Raw genomic sequence first — 24,681 nt, forward strand, 5'->3', positions numbered from 1 at the left:
TTTACAAAACTGAGGTTCTGTGCATTTGACCGACAACAGGGCAGTTCTCTGCCCAATTCTTAGCAGCAGTAGATCCAGTAGAAGTGAATGCCAGTAGTTTTGCTCCTAGGTTCCTATCAACTTCTCCATTAGGCTCTGACTTCACAACACACCAACACCAGAGGCCGAGCCCCTTTAAAGAATTTCTGAGTCCCTGTCCTGTATGCTGGCTCCCTGTCCCCCCAGTTTGCTGAGGTTGGCTCTTTGTGAGGATAAGCAATAAACAATCTGTCAGCAGGCTTTAAAGCAGTCCCCTTAAATATAAATAAATAAAAAAAAATCCTTCTCTGTTGAAGGTGGAAAAAAATGCAAACACATCTAATATGTGTGTTACTATTTAAGAAAACACATGTGGAACTTCATTATTAATTAAATAAATGTGATGATTAAAACAGATGCTGAAACAGGCAAACAGATAGTTCCTACATTTTCTGTTGTATTAAAAAATTGTCATTTCATTTTCAGCACTACTTGAGAAACCCATCAGCAAAAGACGAGACAGTGAAGCTGTACAGAAGGCCAAGATCCTTTACGCATCCTGCATGAATGAGAGTAAGTGGCCTGATTTGAGGGGGATGCATATGCTACCTGAGTTTATAAAGGCAGCCTTTTTTGCTCTCTGCTGAGCTCTGTAAAGTTCTGTGGAGATGCACAGGTTTTGCTGATTTGGATTCAACTGAACACAGAGGCTTTTCATACATTTCAGAAGCTGACTGTTGAAACTGAGGTGTAGCAAGGCACAAGAAGTTAGTTTTATAGAGACCTGTGATTGTCAGGGAACTGTGAAGGGATATCTGTGCATAAGGATGCCAAAGCTATGTCCCAGGGGTGTGGTGCCTGGTAAATCAGAGGAGCCCTCTGGTCAAATTCTCGTACTGACATTTTCAAGAGCCTGTTGCTCAGCACCTTCTGCCTTTCTTTATATCCACTTAATCAAAACATTTCCACAGAACTGGGTATAGACAGCCATGGACTCTCTAGCTTCAGGTTATCTGGATGTCCAGCAAGTTTGGACAGGAAGCCCTATAGCCACTTTTGCAGAGTGCTTTTCCTGACCTTGTAAATATTGCTTTAAGTTGATGTACTTAGAGCTGGTTGTAACACATCACTACCTTTGTGTAGCTGCATGGGTGAAAGATGAGTTGGGAGGGAGTGGACTTCATCCCTCAAAGTGCCCTTTGTCCTTCTGACTCTTTCAGACTTTATTTCCTGGGCAATTTTCATCCAGCAGAGCCTGAGACTGACTATCAGCAATTGAGACAGCCTGTTCTGCAGCCTCGGTGCTGACATGCTGACCCCTCTAGCTTTGATTATGTACAATAACCTCCCCCCAGAACCAGTGAAGTTTCTATGCTAGTTCCTAAGTGAGGAATGTTTTTTTTTAATTGGCTTAATTCCAGACTTTTGCCTTTTTTTGAAAGGCACTGATTTACCTCCCTTATTCTTGACTGAGATAAACTGTGTTGGAATCCCAGGCTTCTGTGCTCACAGGCAGAGGCTTTGGGTTTCAGCTGCTATGTTTTGTCTTGCCTAGAAATCGATCAATGCCAATAAATCTTTGTGTCTCGTGTGGCTGCTGCTGGATTTGAATTGTCTGGAATGTAATTGTTGTCACACTTTGACATTTCAGATAAAATTGAAAAAGCTGATGTGAAACCCTTGTTAAGTATACTGAGGCATTCACCTTTCCGCTGGCCTGTGCTTGAATCAAACATTGGACCTGAAGGGCTGTGGTCAGAAAGGAGGTTTAGCTTAGTCCAAGCCTTGGCAACTCTTCGTGGTCAATATAGTAACTCTGTCTTCATCCGTTTATATGTGGCTGCCGATGACAAAATCTCCAATCAGTATATCCTGAAGGTAAAATATAACACAGCTAGTAGATTACTTTTCTCAGTATTTTGTGGTATCAGTTTTTAAAAAACATGTTGACATGCCAAATGTTTACAATTGATTATTGTTGCTATTATCTACTGGCTTACAGGTATACATAGGTGCCAATTTATGGCAATGTAGAAGCTACAAGGAACCACATGCTTTGAAAAATATTTTTGTACAGGATATTTTCTCCTTTCTAATAGCAAAACCAAAGATTAAATATGTTCCCAGTGGACCAATGTGCAGGGTCTGTGTTTGAGAAAATGAGAGAGATGAATATCCAGTCCTGGAGTTGTTCTGGGTGCTACTTGTGACTCATAAGTTGTATGAAGGATGTTTTTTGTCTGTGAAGATGAAGAATGGTGCATCATTAGCAGCTATTTTGTACTTGAGCTATTTTGGTTGAGATGGAAACACATTACCTTGTGCTTATACAGCCCCTTACAACACAGATGTATCCCAAACACATCTAAACATGGATTTACCTTTCACTGAAATGCTATTGCTTTTGTACCAAATGATTAGCAGTTTGTTAACCGTGCATGGCATTACACAACAGTTTAGATTGTAGAGAAAAAGACCCAAGAACTGTTGCCTCACCATAGTCTGACAAAACTCCAGAGAGAGTTGTAACTGTTACCGAGAGCTGTCACTGTGGCAAGACTGAGTGTCTGGGCCAAATGCATTATTGTTGTTTAAGAAGTAGATATGACTAGCCAAGGTAGACCAGCCCTCCAGTAATACAAGAAAATATTTTATGAAGGCAAGAGAGAAGGAGCAGAGAAGAAAGTTACGATGCCATTCATCACAGCAAAATAGAATCTATGGTCCTGATGTTGCTAGTATCTTGGCTAGCTGTAGAAATATAGCCAAGATTAAATTCTATTTGGGGATCAAAGAACAGTTAACTAGTGGTACTGGAGTGGATGTTGATGCCGAGTTAGTTCTTTAAAATGTCATTTGATGAAGCATTAAACTTGAATGAAATTGAAGAGTAACTTTTCCCCATCTCTAGGACATTTTCCCAAATAGTCAAGTCAACAGCAGATCAACAGTTTGCTCTGTCAAAGTTGTCATTCTGATAAGATGCTGTTCAGATCCTCTCAGGATTGCTTTGGCTGGAGATCTGTTAAAAAGAACTGAAACAGTACAATGAGGAGAGATATTTAATATTTCCTGTTGTAATATTTCAGTCCAAGTTATGTGGAGAGTTGGGAAGGTATACCCTTATTGCTGGTCTCTTGGAAATGAATTATACCTAGCAGTATCTGCACTCAGCATCTTTAGTAGCACCTAAGAATTGGGTATCTAAATAACAGAAGCATTACATGTTACGAATAACGTTTTATTCCATAGGGTATATGCCTGTTATTGTTAATTTGATTAAGAACTTGCTCTGTAGAATGCAATAGCCAGTGTTCTATTTGGTCTGTGTTTTAACAAATTCCCAGAGGTGCAGATGTACCACAAAGTATTCCAGTCTGCTTGTGAAAGCATCTTCATTGCAACATTTTTTTTTTCAGCATTGCAAAATCATGAATGGATCAAAAAAAAAAGGGAACTCCAAATAAAACTTTGTTTGACATTCAATATGATCTTTTTTTTCTTGAGGGCTGAAGAAGTTGGTTAACTTTTTTGTTTACTTCTCATATTTTTCTTTCTTGGTTTCAATGGGTTGTCAAATGTAACCCTTAAACCAGGAAATCTGGATGAGCATTTCATGCAGCAGACATATAATTAAAATAGACCAAATCATCTGAAGTTAACTATTACCAGGACACACTTGTGAAGCACAGGAGTATATTATTTTTGCTTCAATATGCTGAAAAAAAGAAGGTGATACTATTTTTCAAAGAATCAGAGTTATACTGAGCACTACAGCTATTCTCCTTTTACTGGGTGATATGTTTTATTTTGTTTATTGTATATCTTAAAGGCTGAGAACATCAGTCAGCAAAGGAAAAGATGAAATGTCTTCTTTTATTTAAGATTCCAGTTGTATTTACTAAGGTCCTTTTAATAAATATAGAAAATGTGAAATGGTGTGGGATCTAGATTAAAAAAGACCTAGGTGAAATTGTATGAATAAATAAAATCACTCTTCACTAGCCTTACCTTTTTAAAAGCAAATACAACATAAAAAATGATAATTTTAAAACATCAAAACTATTATTTCTTCTCCCATCAGTACCTTACTCAGAGTGTGGAACCTGTTTGAATTATGTTTTCAGCTTAGTCTTCTATATACTAACCAAACCTGTTCTGATTGAAGTGTTTTTGGAAATCTCAGTTTCCAGTAGTAATTTTAAGATATCTGCTGCACTGTGATTTTTGCCTTGCTAGGAACTTGGAACAGTATGTAAATACTCCCATGTAGTAATTTCACTCAAGAGACTTAGTACAGATCTCAATGAATTTTTGAGTCTGGTTTAGAAATTACCCTGAGGAATTTATTTCAAAATTGGGGTGACTGTATACCAACAAATATTATCCATGTTTAGATCAAAAAAATTTAACTAGTGTACTGAAGGCATAACAATTTTCTGAACTCGCATGCAATCATTTCTGTAGCTGCTATCCAGCTGTTTCAGTACCTCTACTGAAAAAGCCAAATACAGCACTCTGTGCTGGTCTAGAGTGAAGCTCAAGGATGTAACCTCAGTTTCAGTTGAAGAAGGCTAACAGTGCTTTTCAGGCACAAAGCAGCTAATGTGTTCCAGCACCTAATGGGTGTTTTGTCCATACGCCACACTAATGATTATTTTCCTCAAGCTGGCTCCTATGGCCCCGAAATACGTATAGCATGAATGGTTGTCAGCACAAACTATTGGATCCTGTAGAGCCAGTCTTGCATTACCCTACTTAGTAACGGAGCCTTAAATATATATTTTGTAGTAGGTGATTCTTGGCTGTAGTAGGTGGCTCAGATATTGCAGGGGCCATCTGAGGCTCCCCAGATCACAGTATTGTGTTGTAGATAATGTTTGTCAGCACAGTAAATCATTTTTTCTGTTGTTTTGAAAGCCTGTGGAACTCAGACTGGTGCAGTATATTATGTATTAGATAGTTACACACATGTACAGTAATTGCCAGAAAAATACAAACTCTTCCAAGGTTGCTTATAGAGCTACCTTTGAATTCTAATGATTTTAAGTATTAAATGCTGCTCCTTGTTATTTTTAACAGCTCGATCAAGCAGGTCTCTCTCTTGCATCTCGAGAGGATTACCTAGAAAACACCACAGAAGCTAAATCTGTAAGTATTGCTAACTGAAACGCAGAGTGACCATTTTCCCCTTTAGTTTTTTCATTGTTGCTTTAGTTTTGTTGAACTCCAAACTGAGAAAGGGTTGTGTTTTGTTCAGGTTTGTTATTTTTCAGGATAATGTCTATCAAAAAAACCCAGCACCACAAAGACCGCTATCACAAAAAATCTTGCGAAGTTTCTCAAGTGAAAATTTTTGTAACATTTGGGGGCCCTTCTGCATGTCTTCCGCCTTGGAAGAGGCATCTGGAGTTGATGTAATCCAACTTCTTTGACAAGTAGGGTCAGCTACAGCAGCTTGCCCACGACAGGGTCCAGTCAGATTTTGAATATGTCCATGGCTGAAGAATACACAGTCTCTCCAGGCAGGCTGTGATACCTCCACAGAGAAAAAGTGTTTTCCCATTTTCACACGGAATTTCATATATTTCAGTTTATGCCATTGCTTCTTGTCCTGTCACTGGGCATCACTGAAAAGTCAGGCCCTCTGGTTTCTTTACTTCCCCTCTACATCATTTATGCATACTGATGAGATCCTCTGAGCCTTCTCTTTTCTAGGCTGAGCAGTCCCAGGTCTCTCAGCCTCTCAGTGCACAAAAGATGCTCTGGTCCCTTAATCAGCTTTGTTGCCTTGTTCTGGACCTCTTCAGTAAAACAATGTCTCTTTTACTGGAAAACCATGAACCGGACCTAGGACCCCACTGTGGCCCTAACAGTGCTGACTAGAGGGGAAGGATCACCTTCCTAGAACTGCTGGCAACAATCTACCTAATGCAGCCTGCAGTGCTGTTGTGATTCTTTGCTTCAATGGCACATTGCTGGTTCATGTTCGACTTTGTGTCCACCAGGACCCCCAGGGCTTTTTCTGCAAAGCTGCTTTCTAACCAGTCCAGCCACTAGCCAGTCCTCTTTCCTGGAGTTATTTGTTCCCTGATGCAAGACCTGGAACTTCCCCTTATTGAAATCTATAACATTCCTGTTGGCCCATTTCTCCAGCCTGTCAAGGTCCTTCTGAACACAGCACAACCATCTGGTCTATCAGTCATTCTTCTGAGTTTTGTACTACAGCAGACATATTGAAAGTGCTCTCTGTCCAAACATCCCGGTCATTAATGATGATGCTAAGCACTATCAGCCCCAGTGACCAGCTCTGGGGTACACTACTAGTGACTGGCAATAAATTGGACTTTGTGCTGCTGACCACAACTTTCTGAGCCTGCTCATTCAGGTCATTTTCAATCCACCCTCCTATGGACTTCTCTAACCCATAATTTTCCAGTTTGTCTCTGATGAAGGCAATATTGAAAACCTTAATAATGTCATGGTGCAACCACAGCTGCTCTCCCCTTATCCACCAAACTATTCATGTAATTGTAGAAGGTTATTGGATTGGTTAAGCATGAATTCCCCTTCATTAATCCACGATCTACTGCTGATCACCTTGTCCTTCATGTGTTTTGAAATACTTTCCAGGAGGATATCCTCCATTATCTTTCCAGGGATTATGAGGCTGATAATCCCGTGCCCTCCTGGATCTTCCTTATTGCATTCCTGGAAGACAGCAGTGAGGCTCTCTCTCTAGCTAGCAAGCACCTCCTGCTCACTCACAAGACCATGTACCCCAGACTTTAGTGAGAGGTCCCATGCATTCCCTACAGCCTGAGATTTGCAGAGCTGCACCCTTCCTTACACAGCACCATCTGGATCCAAGAGACCAGTAACAAAGAGACAGTTACACCAGCAATGCCTGGGAATCATATCCTGTAGCATGTGACCACCATACCTAAGGGTGGGTATGCAAAGTTTCCTGGTTTTTTCTTTGCTAACTATTGCATCTGTTGACAACTTCTGGAATGCTGTTTTCTGGAACTGTCTGTTATGTGGGCCTCCCTCTCGCATGACCCTCCCTGACCAGGAGTGAGCTAGAAGAAAGGCTGTGGGCACTCTTTGATCAAGCACAACTGCCAGAGTTAGCAGCTGCTGGAACTACTTTCACCTTAGCTTTTACTTGACCTTGTGGAGTGAGAGACCCTCAGACCTGCTGAGGGTGGGGGAAAGTGGGGGTAGGGTAGGGATCCAGAAGTTCCCAGATTATGGACAAGGTGCTCAGAAGCTCAAGAAAACTCAACAAAGCAGAGCCCAGAAGCTGCCATGTCTGCGGGCTGCAGGTGAGCTGCCCTCTTAACCTGCCTCTTGGGCTCAATTAAGCCAGAAGGCTGAGCACATTTCAAGAGCTGCTGCATGTTATTATCTTCCAGTTAACCTGAATTCATTTAATGAAGGGAATAAGAACTCCTTAACAGATTTCAAGTATTCATTTGCTCTTCCCCCCACTCCCTCCCCCTCCCTTCCTACTTTATGCTTTCTCTAGCGCAGCTTCTTGCTGCTTTTCTGTGTACAGCAGTTGTGAACCAATGACGTTTAACGGCTTTAGCGTATCAGTATTTTGCAATGGCAGCACCTTTTTCCCCCCTTGCTCAATGAAAGCCTGCGGATGGTATCTGGCACATGCAGCCCGAAGCTGAAAGAAAATAACCCTTTGTGTTGTCATGCGGGACAAGTCATGACTACTGCTTAGGTTTTTCAGTTTTGCTTCTCTTTAGATTCCCTGAGAGGTTAAGCAAGTTTCTTTTTTTACCACATCTGTCAGACAAGTTGATGCCAGGATACAAAGAAATGTGTCTGCTGAAGGAGTAAGGGTGAAATTGCTTTGGGATATGCTTTTGGTTTTGTTGGACTGTAGGCTAGTAGGAGTTGATGATATCCGTTCCCTCCAAAATCTCTGAAAGATTATGCTGGGGAGGATGTAGGACAGAAATCACTTCAGTATAGTTACATACAGCATATTTTGCTAACATTTGTGAATACGTGCTAAGTACTAAAAAGTACTTTATCGTGCACTACTACGGAGTGCTGTAGCAGGTACATATGTTGCAGTGCCCTGGCAGGAACATAGGAGAGACCTCAGTGGAATGTCCCTTTATCGCCCTATCTTCTCAGTCACTAAGCATACTCTTCTCCAGTCCTATGCTAATTATTGTATGAGTTTGCATAAACTCTTGGTGTACACCATACATATTGTAATCCCATTGTAAGAGCTGTAAATGTTGTCAATCTAATCCAGAAGTGTAATTTGCAGTTCTTGAGATTGATGCTCTATGAACAGCAGCAGATATCTCTGTGTGTCACACACAGTATACTTACAGTGTTATTTCTCCTTTTTTTCCTCAATGACAGCAGGCGTTCAAAGTACGGAAAGCACAATATTGGTTGCTTGTGCATGAAGGTGTTATACCCCTTGCTAGAGCTGAGCATTTCTGGTCTACAGCTACAGCTGTGCTCAAGAGCAAATCTAATGGTCATTTCACTCTCCTTGTTTCTTTACAGTACCGAGATGCCTTTTTGCAGTTCATGGTTGATACAGCAGTGCTTCTGGGAGCAAATGCTTCACGAGCTGAATCAGATATGAAGTCAGTTCTAAGACTGGAAATTAAAATAGCTGAGGTGGGTAAACTAATGCAGGATTGAAGCTAGCTTTAAAACAAAATAAAGTAATCATTTTTTCAAAATGGAAAGCCTTTATATTAACAGCCCTAGCAAAAGTGTTCTTTGGAAGTAGAAGAAAAGGAACAGAACCTGATAAAGAAGGGGTGAACAGTATTCATCCGTTAGTTAATTATTAAACTGATTATTTTATTTTCAGGGGAAAAAACGTAGTCAACTACTCTTAGTCCTTTAAATTGTTACTGTGTCAATCAGATTCACTGGAGATAAGCTGGAGGGTGACACGTCAGTGTTTGAGGGATGGTGTGCTACCGAGATCCTTTGGTCTGCTGTCTCAGTGGGTGTAGGGGAAGGAAATCCATGTGACAGCAAAGATGCAAAAGTAATTGATATTTTAGAAACCACAGAAATGCCTGATAATGGTCACATAGAAATTAGGGCTTCTCCCCCCCCAAAGGTGGTGAGATCAATAGCCCAAGTGAAGTGCATTTATGTCAATGCACTTGAAGCCATTGTTCTGCTGGAAAACTGTGATGCAGTTGCAGTCATGGAAACATGGTGGGATGATTCACACAACCGGAATGCTATAAAGGATGTCTGTAAAGTCTGCAGAAGGGATAGACAACAAAGGAGAGGCAGTGGGGTAGCTCTGTACATTAGGGAGAGTATGGATTGTCTAGAGTTTAATGAGGGTGACAATATGGCTGAGTGTTTATGGGTAAGAATCAGAGGGATATCAAGGTGGGAGTCTGTTATAGACCATCCAACCAGGATGAAAAGGCAGATGAAATATTCTACAAGCAGCTGGGAGAAGTCTCACAACTGCTAGCTTGTGTTCTCATAGGAACTTCCCTACTTCAGCTTCCCTGTCTGCTGGGAATACAATACGATAGAGAGGAAAAATGCTAAGAGGTTCCTGGATTGTGTGGAACATGATAACTTCCTGACACAGCTGGTGAATTAGCCAGCTAGGGAAGGCACCTCACTGGACCCGTTGTTCATGAACAGAGAAGGAGTTGTGAGTGATGTGGTGGTTGGAGGCCGTCTACAGCATAGTGATCATGAAACAAGAGTTTTCAATTCTCAGAGAAGCGAGAAGAACAGTCAGCAAAACTGCCAGCTTGGCCTTCTGGAGGGCACAGTTTGGCCTGTTTAGGAGACTGGTTGCCAGAGTCCCTTAGGAGGGAGTCCTGAAGGACAAAGTAGTCCAGGAAGGCTGGACGTTCTTCAAGGAGGAAATCTTCAAGGTGCAGAAGCAGACTGTCCCTGAAAGGTGAGGCAGCAAGGAAGAAGACTGACTTGGCTGAATAGAGAGCTTTGGAATTCAGGAAAAAAAGAAAATAAGAGAGTTTATAATGTTTGGAAGAAGGGGCAGGCAACACGGGAGTACTACAAAGGTGTTGTGAGATTATGCAGGGAGAAAATTAGAAGAAACAAAGCTCAGATAGAAATTAACTTGGCTACTGCTGTAAAAGGCAATAAAAAATGTTTCTATAAATACATTAGCAACAAAAGGAGGGCCAAGGAGAATATCCATCCTTTATTGGATGTGGGGGGAAACAGAGTAACAAAGGACAAGGAAAAGACTATGGTACTTAATGCCTTCTTTGCCTCAGTCTTTAATAGTAAAACCAGTTCTTCTCTGGATACCCAGCTCCCTGAGCTAGAAAAGAGGGACGAGGAGCAGAATGAAGCCCCCATATTCCTAGGGCAAATGGTCAGCGACCTGCCTGACCATTTAGACACGCCCATATCTATGGGGTCCACCCAAGGGTACTGAGGGAGCCTGGCAGAAGTGCTCACCAAGCCACTTTGTATCATTTATCAGCAGTCCTGGTTAACTGGAGAGGTCCCAGCTGACTAGAGTTTAACAAATATAACACCCATACACAAGAGCGGCCAGAAGGAGAATCCGGGAGCTACAGGGCTGTCAGCCTGACCTTGGTGCTAGGAAAGCTTATGGAGCAAATCATCTTCAGTGTCATCGGATAGAATATACAGTATAACAAGTGGATACCCACTTAGTGGAGGACCAAAGGGCTGCAGGTGTGGTCTACCTAGACTTTAGTAAAGCCTTTGACACCATTTCCCATAGGATTCTCCTGGAGAAACTGGCTGCTCATGGCTTAGACAGGTACAGGCTTCACAGTGTAAAAACAACTGGCTGGATAGCCAGGCCCAAAGAGTGGAAAAGGCTGGAGTTAAATCCAGTTGGGGGCCAGTCACAAGCAGTGTTCCCCTGGGGTCAGTGTCAGGGCCAGTTCTGGTTAATATCTTTATCAATGATCTGGATGGAGGAATTCAGTGCACCCTCAAGTAAGTTTGCAGGTGACATCATATTTGGTGGGAGTTTTGATCTGCTTGAGGAAAGGAAGGGTCTACACAGGGATCTGGACAGGATGGATCCGTGGGCCGAGGCCACTTGTAAGAGATTCAAGAAGGCTAAATGGTGGGTTTTGCACTTTGGTCACAACAACCCCATGCAATGTTACAGGCTTGGGGAAGTTTGGCTGGAAAGCTGCCCAGTAGAAAAGGATAGTCAACAACCAGCTGAATTTGAGCCAGCAGTATGCCTAGATAGCCAAGAAGGCCAATAGTGGCTTGTATGAAAAATAGCGAGGCCAACAGGACTAAGAAAGTGATTGTTCCCCTCTACTCAACACCTGTGAGGTTGCACCTTGAACACTGCGTTCAGTTTGGGATCCCTCACTACCAGAAGGACATTGAGGTGCTGGAGCATGTCCAAAGAAGTGCAGTGAAGCTGGGAAAGGGTCTAGAGCACAAGTCTTATGAGGAGCAGCTGAGGGAAATGGGGCTGTTTAGCCTGGAGAAGAGGAGGCTCGGGGAGAGCTTATTGTTCTCTCCAGCTACCTGAAATGAGGTTGTAGCGAGGTGAGTGTCAGTCTCTTTTCTCAAGTAACAAGTAACAGGACAAGAGGAAACGGCCTCAAGTTGTGCCAGGGGAGGTTTAGATTGGTTACTAGGAAATATTTATTCAGTGAAAGGATTGTCAAACATCGGAACAATCTGTCCAGGGAAGTGGTGGAGCCACCATCCCTGAAGGTATTTAAAAGTCATGTAGATGTGGAATTTAGGTATGTGGCTTAGTGGTGGAATTGGCATTGTTGTGTTTATGGTTGGTCTTGATGATCTTAAAAGTCTTTTCCAACCTGAAAGATTCAATCATTCTATGATTCTATAATTTTAAGGTTGGGCAGAATTTCCCAACCTTTCCTCCTCTGTTGTGTATCTATTACCATGTATGCAAGAAGCAGATTAGGCTGATTCTCTGAGGAACAGCCTAAAAGCAGTGCAAGACTGAGGTGGCATGTTGGCACTTGGCAGTGAAGAGGGCCATGGTTACAGTAGCACCATGTTTAGCTCCTGAGCTGCTTTCATGGGGCTCTCTTGGAGACGGGATGAGAAACTCCTTGAGCTTTAATTTAAGGGACCAACTGAATTTAGTAACACTAAGCAGATTTAAATCTGGTACTCTGTTATGGCCAGTTTCTGTGGTGACTTGTTTGTCCCCTTATGGAGTTTGATTTATGCATTAGGACGGTTGCAGGCTGAAGGAGCATTTCTGCTTCCCTGTATCCCTGTTCCAATATGGGTACTGCAGGAATCCTGTTCCTGGGAGCTTCAAATCCACTATCACTTCTACTTCTAAAGCCAGAGAGAAGAATTAGTCTCAGCCCTGGGAAACCAGCAAAAGTTAGGGCTACAAACTTGATGCTGAATTGCAGAACTGCTAGTTGAGCTGAGCAGTTCTTCGTATTGCCAAGGAAAGAAGCTATCCCCTGTGAAATGCTGGGTCTCTTGTTAACAGAGAAGCCTGTTGCACAGAACAGATGATGCAACAGATGACTTTTCCCTGGTTTCTGCTGTTACAGTCTACAGGAGGAAATGCTGTGATGCTTCTTAATTGTGTGCGTGTGCAGAATCGAGGGCCATAGACAACAGTAGTACATCAGTGTTTCCATCTCTCTGCTGAAAGAGATGAAATTTTGTCAAACCCCTAAGTAAAGCTCAATATTCAACTTCAATTACCTATCATGGACGGACAAATGAGCACTTCATTGTGACCCAGTAGAGTTGAAAAATAGAAAATATTTCTTCTGTTTATTGGTGATGTCATAAAAAGATACATCGCTGCCTCTGGTAGCCTTAGTGTTTTACTTAAATGTCTTATAGAGCTTTAATCCACAATGTATATAGATGAATTTGCCATATAAGATGACATGGATCATGTAACAGCCCTCAGGATCAGTAATGCATACTGTTATGCAACAAAGCCGTATTTGCTCATGGTTACCTAGTTTCCCTTTAGTATGAATAATCCTCCTAAACTATATCTAGATATTAGGCATGAGTTCAGGGACATGGACTGTTGCATGTTCCTTAATGAGCACAATGATTTATGTAAACATCTTACTGTGATTTCAAAGAAGATAGTCCTGTTTGCTACTTTGACTGTGTCCTGTGTTCATCTGCATTCATTTTAAGTGAACATATGTAATGGGGAACTTGTCTGCTCAGGAAGAGACAGCAAGAATAAAGGGAGGATACTTTGGGTATTGGAAAGAGTGGCATGCTTCGAGACAGCTTGTTGTGTACAAGGAAGATTTCAATTATATTTGAATTACTGGAGGAAGAGAGAAAGTTTTGAGAGGAAGGGAGCAAATGGGTTCAATAAGAGTTTAAAGATTTGTCAGATAAATGAAATTTGCAGAAAGGGAGAAAGTATCTCGTTTTTTTCAGTGTGTCTTGAGCAATAGTAAAACCGCAGACACTTATTGGAGAATTTTGGTTGGAGAGACACCAGCTGTCTGGCCTAGTCTGACATCAATCTCCGTCCTCTTTAAACTGTACAGTGTGCAGCCTGTTGTATAGTATTTACCTTAGAGGAGCACTGAACTGCCATTGACACTTGTTTCTCTTGTACACTTAGAAAAGTTTAAGCTATATCATGGACTTGGTTTGTTTTTCTATTATGAACCATACTGCCATCTTAGAATCAGAATGTCCCTTGTCAGTTATAAAAGGACTTGCTTTATATTTGGGATTTCTTTTGCTACGTCCTTGGACTTTGACTTTACAGAGGAACCTGAGGTCTGGCTCCTACGGTCACACAGATGAGCAGCCTGGTTGGAGAGTAATTCACATCTGGCCTATATACCCAGGTTTCCTGCTATGGAAATCAGGATGGTGGAGTAAAATAAGGAGAAACTTGTGTGTAACTGGCTCTTCCCTCAGATGGAGTCAGGCTATAGCAAGAATATGTTCAAATCCCAGAGGTGAGACGTGCTTCCAGCATACCAATATCAGATTTGACCTTTTTAACTGTATAGTTTGGAGCTGATATTCATGGTCTAGATGTACTTTTATCTCTTACGAATCAACATCCATTCCACCAGCATAATCAGAGCTAGTATTGGTCGAACATGTTCAAAGAAGACATACAGCTCATTAAATTCCCCAGTAATGAGTTAAACCAACAATGAACTGTGTTCTATTCCTCCTAGTTAAATGCTATCCTCAGAAAGGGAAGATAATGCCATGAATACTTGGATAACAGGTGGTGAGATATTTCAGTGGTGAGATAATGATGGACAGTAATGATGTAAGAGGAGGTCCCTGCAAGATAATCCTTGTTTTGATGGTTTTGTTGCTTTTTTTCCCCCCTCAGATCATGATTCCATATGAAAATCGAACAAGTGAGGTGATGTACAATAAAATGAACATATCGGAGCTTAGTGCCATGATTCCACAGGTTGGTTGGGGATAATTGCAAAATTATTCCTTTAACATTGAACTATATAACGAAAACTGTCTTTAATGCACAGGGCAGCATGGTAAAGGAATATCATTAGGAATGTGTGTACTAAATTAACAATGTACGATCTTTTAAATAGTTATAATTTTACTGAGATTTGAAAGCACTTGTAAGGACAAAGTGCAATAGTTTCTAAATTTTTAATAAGCAAAGCTTTGAAACTACTAGTCTCAAAGGTGCAATGTAGTTAATAAATCATCTCTCTTCATAATCTGTTTTAACCAGCCTTCTCTTTGTCATTGCAGTTTGACTGGCTGGGATACATCAAGAAGGTGATTGACACCAGAGTCTATCCTGAGCTCAAAGATATAGGTCCTTCAGAAAATGTAATTGTCCGTGTTCCCCAGTACTTCAAAGATTTATTCAGGATACTAGAAAATGAAAGGAAAAAGTAAGGATTCTATGATGTTTTCATCCACACTTATGAAGGGGCATCAAATGCTGGGCTTTTCTTTTTTTCTGGTGCTTCAGATAGCCTTGGAATCAAGTCTCTAGGCAAAAGGTCTGTTTGGTTTTGTCTGAATGAGAATATAGATATTAGCTTGTGTGTAGCAGGAGAATCTGCAGTTTCAACACCTTTCTTCTTTTACTTAGAATGATAAAGCTGTTCCTCCTTAATGCACTCTGCATCTCTTAATCGTATAGAGTCATATCTTGTGAAATAATTTACAACTGTAGAACATAGTTATAAAAATGCGGGTAGCTCAGATTAAACGTAGTATATGTGCTTTGCACGGGGAAGCAAGACGGCTTTGGGCAGAGTGATGAAAAAGTGTTTGTGAAGACGGCATCCCATTTCAAAACATCATTATTGATGTCACCTAAGTGGTTTCTGTGATAATTTGCTCTCTGCTAAGGTGTGTTGCTGAACTTTTTAAAAAATATTGTTAGCCTGCTCTCTCCAAAAATCATTCTGTGCTGATTGTACAGTATGGCCACAATTAAATTTACATTTCAGAAAAAAAAGACTAATTCAGAAGCCTTCCACTAGATCAGTTTGCTCAAAGCCTCATCCAATCTGATCTTGAACACATCCGGAGGTGGGACATCCATGACTTCTCTGGGCAGCCTGGTACAGTGCCTCGCCATCCTAACAGTAAAACATTTCTTCCTAATATCTAACCTAAATTTCCCCTCTTTCAGCTTAAAACCATTACCCCTTGTCCTACCACTACACTCCTTGATAAAGAGCAGCCCCTCCCGCCTTTCGTGTAGGCCTCCTTTAACTACTGGAAGGCTGCTATAAAGTCTCCCCAGAACATTCTCTTCTTTAGGCTGAGCAAGCCCAACTCACTCAGCCTGTCCTTGTATGGGAGGTGCTGCAGCCTTCTGATCATCTTCATGGCCCTCCTCTGGACTTACTTACATTAATCCATAATACCTCTAAAAATAATACACAAACCAAATAAAAAGAAAAAATGGTTAATCTGCCTACAGACAAATATTGCTAGCATGCCACTGATCTTAATCTACTAAAGAAATTCTTCTAAGTGGTTTGGGCTGTCCATGCTTTGTATCTCAAAGTTAGATACATCAGTGGGGACAAAGCGGTGATTCAAAGGATGCACATGAAGCAAGACAACAGAGAATTAGTTATTCCCTGTGTAAAAATACAGTTAAACACAGATATATTCTAACTACAGAGTAAATACCTGGCGTCATTTTACTATTGAGTTCTTATTCAGGGAAATTATGAGGATTCATGAGGAGTTAAGCCAGCTTTTGTGTCATGGCAGAGAGAGGCTGAAGTAACGACCACAAAAAGTGGCAAAACCTATCTTGAGCAAAGCTTGAGATCAACTTCTGGATTCCCACAGGCTGCAAGAGGGGGGTAAAAGCAGTGTCCTATTTCCAATATATTCAAACTTTTTATCTCAGAGTTGATAACGATTTTGGCACTTTCTACTCAATCTTACCCTAAGAAATTTGCATTATAGAATGTTAGAAATGACAAATAGCTCTAAACTTCACCCAAACAGCCTCCAGGTTCTGTATGTAAAATGCATCCAAATAATCACTACATGATAACAAAGATCAGATTTACCTAATAGTTGATAATGTTTGTTACTTAAAATATGTGTTTGCTCCAAAAGTAACCTTGTTATTTGGCCTGATAAATCAGGAAATCATCTTAATGTGAACTCCTAACAATAAGGTCTTAACATTTCCCTGTAGAGTCAATTCTGAAAGCTTAACAAAGATATTTTCTTTTAGGTAATCTCATTTTTCATTCTCCATATGGTATTTTAAAGGTTCAATTAATGCAAGTAATGTGAGTTTGGTTTGTTACGGTAAATATCTGGAGCAATCAAATTTCTAGTAAAGCATTCCAAAATTTCAGATTTACTTCTATAATTAGAAAGTGAATTAACTCCTCATAATTTCAGGAGATGCAGCATCACTAGGAGAAGCAGTTTTTTTCACCAAGATCATATTCTTTTCAGTTATAAGCCATCTATCTCTAAATTATATTTTAATTCCAATGCTTTGTATGTCCCCTTTCCAGATGAGCACTCTGCTGGCACTACTCAAAATGGCAAAAAAAATTGGGTCATGCCCCAGTGATCTGGCAAAGTAAAGTGAAGTTTGTTTCAGATGGAGGGAAGAATAGAGTGAAAACTAAGCCTGGCTATAAAAGCAATTCTCAATGATGGAGGTGACAAGTTATATGGACTCATAATCACCATATTAAAAACTGCTCTCTTGGAGAACCTGCTGAACAATCTTGGATTGTGAAATCATTCACGTGGCAATGTTACTAGAAAATAGCACAATGGCAGAGTGTAGAGTGAATTTAGTAGAATAAGGCTGTTATTTACTTGACAGCCCTGTTGCATGTAATAGAGTTTTTGTGTGGAGCTTGAAATATGTGCGACAGTGTAGTTTGGAGTTCTGTTTGAAATTCCCAAGCCAGGGTACTGCTGTGAGTCCAGCTCAGCAGCACAGCTCTCTGTAGCAAGCTGCCCAAGAGACTGAGTAACTAGGAGTTTACAGCAGTCCTGGGCTAGCTAATGTAAGTCATATCAGGTTGTGCCAGTGCAGTTGTGCCATGTGAGGGGACGTTTGGGACTGTGCTGGCAGCAGTTAGGAGCCACTTATATCCCTTCCCTGTTACCTGTGTGCTGGTGCTTTGAGTGAGCTGTAAATAGGATACAGTAAATTGTGTCCTCGTTGGAGACATTTGCATCTGTTGAAGGAAACACCTTTCTTGTCCTTATGGATATCAGAACGAATAACTGGTTTCCTTTGCCTTACCTTACTCCATCTGTGCAGTACAGGACAATTTAAAGAGAAGTACTCTGTAATTCCTGTTTCATGAGAGAAATTTTCCTTATAGCTGGATGGGGGCACTACATCTCCTTTCTGGTCTCAGCCTGCCTCTCAACAATTAGTTAGAGAGGGAAGTTACAATAATTTGACTTGAATTTGTGCCTCTAGCAATATAGGCTGAAGTTTTTCAATAGCTATAATTTGACTCATGACTCAATTATGAATACGATTTTGAAACAGATCTCAAAATTTGTGAAGAGGATCTTTTTCTTTAAAATTAAAAAATTAATTTGTTCATCTATCTCATATTAAATCTCTCCTAGTTAATTGCTATTATGTCTGTTGATTAAAATATTACAAACTCACAGAATTGCTACTTTATTCCCAAACAGGGTAGAGTTCCTTAGTTCGTTAGTGCTGGTATAATTTTAACTGTCCCAGCAAACAAGCTCTCTACCACTTCCTTTGGGAGTGTGTACACAAGAGTGGGTCATATTGGTTAAGAAAGAGCCTATGCTTCCTTCTGTAACAGTTATTTTGAAATTAAAATAGGGAACAATGTACTGTACTCTTCTGAAAGGTTACAACAACAGAACTCTGTTCTCATCAAAAGAACAGAGAGTATTTGTATGAGTTGTGTTTTACACCACATGAAGAGGTGAACTTCTCTGAGCCTCAGTGAATTTATTTGTGAAATTGGGATGAAAATCACCAAAAAGAGTAAACTTTTAAACCAGATGAAGATAACCAATTGATTTTAAGTTTGTATAGTTAGAGAAAAAGGTAAAATTATCATCCCCCAAATAGGTAAACAAATTCAGATAAAATGTGGTCTTGTTTTGTTTTAAAAACCAAAATAAAGAACACCACCCCTCAAACAAACAACAACAAAACTCCTCAACCTTTCTCTGCCTTGCCTTCCCTGGTAAATAAACATACCTCTAGCCTTTGAAGTGAAACCTTCCTGTTGTTTTATGGATTGTATACTTCAGTGGATTCTAGTGTGATCATGATCAGGAATTATTACAATCTCATCAGACAGTTTGAAATTGGGATGTCTGCCACCTTTTCCTTCCCAAATTACAGCAAACCTCAATTAATTGTAGGATGTTTCCTGAAACTGCCAGTTCTCTTCATTACTTATGCCTGATAAAGTTTTTGAATTCCTGTTGATATTAGCATCTTTGAATAAATCACCTTTTCAAGATTTATCCTTCACAAATTTCCATCTTTTGCTTTCTCCCAAGTTAACAGAGGTTTCCCAGTTTGAATGTTAAGGGCAAACACTGCTGGATGAGAACAAGAAGCACACAACAGCAAGAATTCATTTTTTTTGTAGCAATTAAGTACCAAATTCTAACTAATAACAGGTGATCTATTAGTGATATATTTAGCTGATATTTTTTACCTAAGACTTTTGATCAAAATTACATCTTTAAACCTTTTAACCTGTAGAACTTTCATGAATACTGTTTTTGATCCACAGAGTAGTTACTGTAGGAGCATGAATGCTATTCAGCTCTGCTGAAGTACCTGAGGCAGATAGTTGTGAGACTTGTAGAGTTTGGACCATTTACAAAACAAATGATAACTGAACACTTTTAGGGTGCTTCAGTTGCCACCGAGTGAGGAAATTTCACATTGTCAAAATGTGTAAAGAGGTAAATCTGTACTATATCTCAAATTATTTCAGCATCTGTTTTGGCTTTTGTAACATGTACTGTGCATGTACTTAATGATAAAGAGCAGATATATTTTACCATTATCGGGGGGGGGAAGGATCTGTATATCAAAAAAGGTAATATGCCCAGGGTTACATAGCATGCATAAAGTTACACCAAGTTGTATGGAATGAATTCAGATATGAGTGCATAGGAAATGAAATTGGAGAAAGACTTTACATTGATGCTTTGCGAAACCCTTTCTCCACTGTGAGAGATGAGGAGGAATTGACCATATTTCTGACCTATAAACATACGCAAACTTAACTGATGAGAAGCACAGGCTTTGCTCAGGCTGTCACAGATGAACACCTGCCATGCAGGTTCATGTGAGTCTGTATACGTGTGCTAGCTTCAGTTGGGCTGGAGAAGCCTGGATCACCAAAATCAGTGATGCAGCAGAGCGCCTTCCCTGCCCACTGACGTCTTGGCCAGCCCTTGCAGAGTGCACAGCAACCCCCCTGCTCTCAGCATAGCACCCCGTTTGAAAGTGTGCATACTGCTGGAGTTACTGAGTTATCATGTGCTCTGTCACTAATAGACTACATGTAGCTATAGCTTGCCTTAAACCTCTTCGTTCTCGTCTCTTTATCACCTCCTGGCAGCGTAATCTTAAGTGTAAGCTTGCAGCTGCAACATATCTTGAGCTTGAGGCTTTATAGGGGTGGACTGAAGCTTGATTGTAGGCAAAATTCAAGTTATGGCTCAGGCAAATGCTGCTATGAAGACAACATGGCTACAAAGTGTGTTTATATCCTGTTATGACTCAGAGAAGAGGACAGTATTGAATGTGTCCATGAATTAAGCTAATGGAGTGACACTGTAGCAATAGCTAGGCTTCTCGACAGCTATGGCAATGGGAGTTTGCAGAAATGGGACTTTTAGAGACAATAAAATGATGTTCAGACAGTTCATAACAGCATCTTCAATTGCAAAGAAGCAATTTTCCTCCCTATGGAAAAGTATATGGCCTGCCCAAAATGTTATGTATATCTCAGAGTACAGCAAACAAAATTTGGAGATCCATAGCTTTAGAGCAATGACTGCTCTTGAAAAATATGTCATGTATAAGACAAGATGAGAATAATACATGTAGGCCATGACTGGACTTGTTTTGAGACTCTTTGAAGTTGAATTGCATATATCACAATACACCTTCACCTCACAGAGCCACTGCTGAGCACGGTCAGAACTAAATCTAGACTAGATAAATTGTCCAGTAAAGTGACTGAAGTTTTAGAAAAAGGGGGTGGGTGTCAGGTCTCCTGGGAAGTTTGCACAAGTTCTTCCTGGATCGCTCAGTCTCAGTTCGTAGAAATTCTTGTTACTGACATTTTTCTTTTGTAGTATTTCAGTTATCCATCTGCAAAATAAGAGTGATAATACTTTAATGTGTGGATAGTAAGAATTTTAAAAGCATATTGATAACTTCTAATGAAAGATATAAATATAATGATATTATATATGGGATGGAATGCTATCTATTCTGTTTCATAGTCACTATTTATGTGCCATGCAAATGAAGAAATATAATGTTCGCTTTGATTTACAAAAGAAAAGTTAGTTATTTTCTTATCTTCATAGGGAACTTTCATGCAACTATTGTTGAGTCACAGTTCTTTCCACTTTTATGCAAAATGAAAATTGCATTTTGAAAAAAAAAAGACTAGCTAAAAATGACATACTAGGAGGTGGACCTGTGCCCTAGAAGATAAGACCTAGAAGATGATTATCACAGTGTAATTACATATTAACTGGCTACAATCATACAGATTCTTCTGTGTAATATGAATTTATCAAGTTGGTCATTGCTTATTGATTTTTAAGGTGATATTTCCACCATTGAAATGTTTTTAGAGCTATTTCTATGAGGGCTTCGTGGTACATCACATGCATTTACATGTCTGACAAAAATATGTCTGATTTAACAGGACTCTTGCCAACTATGTGGTGTGGAGGATGGTTTATTCAAGGATATTTAACCTCAGTAGGCGTTTTCAGTATCGGTGGCTGGAATTCTCTCGGGTAAGTTAGAGTTTTTGAAGCATTTACAACAGTACTAATGTTGACACTATTGGTGTCCCTTACAGTTACTTATACCTTTGCAAAACCTGATGTGATCTTCATGCTGGATAAATTTCTTGAATAAACTGCTTCAGTTGAAGGCTGCCTCTAAAACAATTAAGACATACCTATTCTTGTATATGACACTAAGGAAAAATGTCTTTTAGATTAAGTTAAGGAGTTTTCAAGATCTCCCCTTTAAAAAACTTAGTCTTCTTATGCAGAAACTTGAAAGCTGGAAAGTATTTGAGTTAATGTGCTAGGGCTGTGGCCTGTGCTGTTCCTGTAGGCCAAAGCTGTTCGGCCATAACATAAGTATTGCAAAATAGTTACTGTCTATGCATATGTGAATATAGCTCTGGTAAAACAAAAGTCTAAGGTTTCAGCTTTTCTAAGCTTGCTCAAATCTCCCTCATACTCTAGTGCCAGCTTTACATGAGCTCTAGCACATCCATACACCAACCATTTCAACACAGAAGCCTATCAAATGCCTTCCATCTTGGGGCTGCAGAAACCCCAGAAGACATTTTTCGCTGCCCCAAGCTATGAGAGTAGAGCTATTTATCTATTAAGTAATTCAGGCATTTATGTGAAACACATATTTGATTAAACTAACCCTGAATAGAAAGCCACCTAAACTAACCCTGAATAGAAAGCCACCCTGATAATCCTGTGGGCTCTTTAAGCAAACCAGGGATGAAACTGAATCTGAAAGGTGCTTTGTCTTCTGGTTTCCAAGCCATTTTAGTTTAGATGGCAAACTCTTTGTCATTATGAAAATCATCTGCTTGGTGACATCATGACAACTGGAGGATGGCATCTGCTGCCAGTGGGTCCTCTGTCCTCCCTGGTAAGGCAGGGAGGTGGCTAACTGAAGTACCTGTAACGTCTTTGCTTGAGTAGTACTGGAATAATTCTGAGTTAATCACATACCTAAAAATAAACTGCAGTAGCTTGATGGAAACTACACAGGAAAGGCAGTTTCATACTTCTGAAATCATATTAAAATTAGTCTTGTTAAAGATGCCATTTTCTTCATGCAAAAATTTGAGAAACTGGCTGTCGGAACCACAGTAATGAGTTTGTAAGTGTGTTCCCTCCTGAGACATTCCTTGCTAGACAGGTAAAATAGATTGATGCTGGCCATCAGCCAGTCTGCAGCATAATACTGAGTTATATTGAGTTATATTAAGGCCAGAAAAAAGCTTGGAAGAAAACTTTTAAGCTTTGGATACAGTACATTTTGATATGGTAACTAGTTGCTGTCACTTCTGTGGGTACTTTCTCCAGAAACTTGGGGAGAAATCTAAATTGAGTTGATTCAATGCTTGTTAACATTGTCATCAAGGGTTTCATGTAAGTGGTTGTGAAAAATTGAGAACAACACGGGAAGAACAGTGAGTCAGCAGCTCATTCCCATTATCTGCCCCTGGGGCCTTGGACAGAGAGTTAGTTAAGTGCAGTAAACAACAATAGCTAATACTTAGTAGCTAAAGTTAAGTACAGTAAACAGCTTAGAGAAACAGACTTCACAGGTCAGTAGAAAGGACACGAGAAATGGAGTCCAAGGCAAAGATTTTGTTGAATTACTAAAAAGACATGACTACGAGATGCATCAGTGACCCTTATACTGAAGAATATCTTATTCATTAATTTAATCGGCCTCACTCATCCTTCACCAGATTCTCATTTTCTTACTTGTGGAAATCTTGGCATCAGGACACTTAAACTCTTTGCAAAGGGAGGGAAAAAGACACGATGAAACTTCAAAAAACTTTAAGCTGAGAAACAGAACAAACTTGCTGATGCTAGAGGAAGTGCTTTGATTACCACATTAGCAACTATCAGCACCTCCTCTGCACTGGTCCTTTGAGTCCTAGAAAATGTGCAGTGGCAGCTGGAGAAGACATCAGTTAATTGTGTTGTTGAGCTCTGAAATGTCTGGGAGGGCTTGAAACCTGCTATTTATATTTCCAGTTACAACCTGTAGTACTATGTTTTAGAGTGGTACACTAATACTAGGAGCACCATTTTGAGGGAGTTCTAGTTAGCTCTTGTAATGTAAATATCAGTAAACTGGCTGTGAGATATAATCTATTCCTCTCAGCTCTATTTTTATTGGTCTCAGAGCCTATGCTGCCTTTCTGTCCTCCTTACAGTCAAGCCTCCATCAAAATAATGATAATTATTATGTTGTAATAATAATAATAATATGTCACAGTCTAAAAGCCATCTCTGTCTCCTGACTCTTTCTGTGGCTGATACATAGAGCATTTGGAAGGAATTTCAAGCTCTGATGACTAATGCCCTGACTCTCCTTCTTCCTCTGCATGAGGAAAAAGCTCCATGGTGGTTTTGCTTGGACCCTGGAGAGAAATTTTCTTCTCTTTTTTTCTTTTGAGTTTTGTGTTACATATGATGGCTGAAGAATTTGGGAAAGGAGTTTATTTTCAAATCTGGCTCTGTTTAGGAAACTATTACCTTATTATATATTGGCTTGCCTAATGCAGTATTCTTATAGAAGCAGTGTTCTCTCTGTCATTGAAAATCTATTAGTGCACATACAGTATGAATAAAAAGTGTTTGAAAATGCAATTCACTGGTGTTTTTAAGTATGAGTCATTGATTAGGCTTAATTACAGATGATATGATGGAGAAAATCAATCTTTGAACTACCAAAATATCTGACCTTCAATGGCTGAGGTTTAAGGTACTGTGGAATTTTCCAATGAAATCTTTTTGTGTTGGAAACCAAATCCAAACCCTTCAGTTTTGCTAGAAATTTAATCTTGATCTCAAAGGAGGAGAAGACTGGGGAAAAGAAGAGGCTCAATAAGTGCTTAAGAAGCTTGTATAATCTGTGGGAGGCCAAAACCCTACCCTGCCTGACCTAATCTGGTGTTGACTGTACTCTGCTTTTACACAGCTGGCAGGTATTAACTACAGGACTGAGATTTCTCTTGTTCTCCCAGGAAAAGCTTAAGAAGTTCCTTAAGTGGAAAAGGAACAGGCTGAAAGCAACAGACTGTGTTAAGAGTAAATAGACAGGCAAACAACAAAAGGGTGTGGGCTCATACCTACCAATGTTAGCACAGATGAGTTCACAAT

The 24,681-nt window shown here is 40.0% G+C and overlaps 1 protein-coding gene across 1 annotated transcript in view; it reads left to right on the forward strand.

The window, feature by feature from the left end:
* The window catches only part of PHEX (phosphate regulating endopeptidase X-linked), a 111,910-nt gene that overhangs the window by 23,091 nt on the left and 64,138 nt on the right, over positions 1-24,681 (forward strand). The window contains exons 4-10 of the mRNA XM_054056597.1: positions 505-591; positions 1,670-1,896; positions 5,101-5,169; positions 8,566-8,682; positions 14,372-14,455; positions 14,764-14,909; positions 21,441-21,534. Coding sequence (XP_053912572.1) covers positions 505-591; positions 1,670-1,896; positions 5,101-5,169; positions 8,566-8,682; positions 14,372-14,455; positions 14,764-14,909; positions 21,441-21,534 — 824 coding nt within the window. The remainder of the gene's footprint in view (positions 1-504; positions 592-1,669; positions 1,897-5,100; positions 5,170-8,565; positions 8,683-14,371; positions 14,456-14,763; positions 14,910-21,440; positions 21,535-24,681) is intronic.

The sequence above is a fragment of the Cuculus canorus genome, chromosome 1 (genome assembly GCF_017976375.1).
Source record: "Cuculus canorus isolate bCucCan1 chromosome 1, bCucCan1.pri, whole genome shotgun sequence".
Classification (NCBI taxonomy): domain Eukaryota; kingdom Metazoa; phylum Chordata; class Aves; order Cuculiformes; family Cuculidae; genus Cuculus; species Cuculus canorus.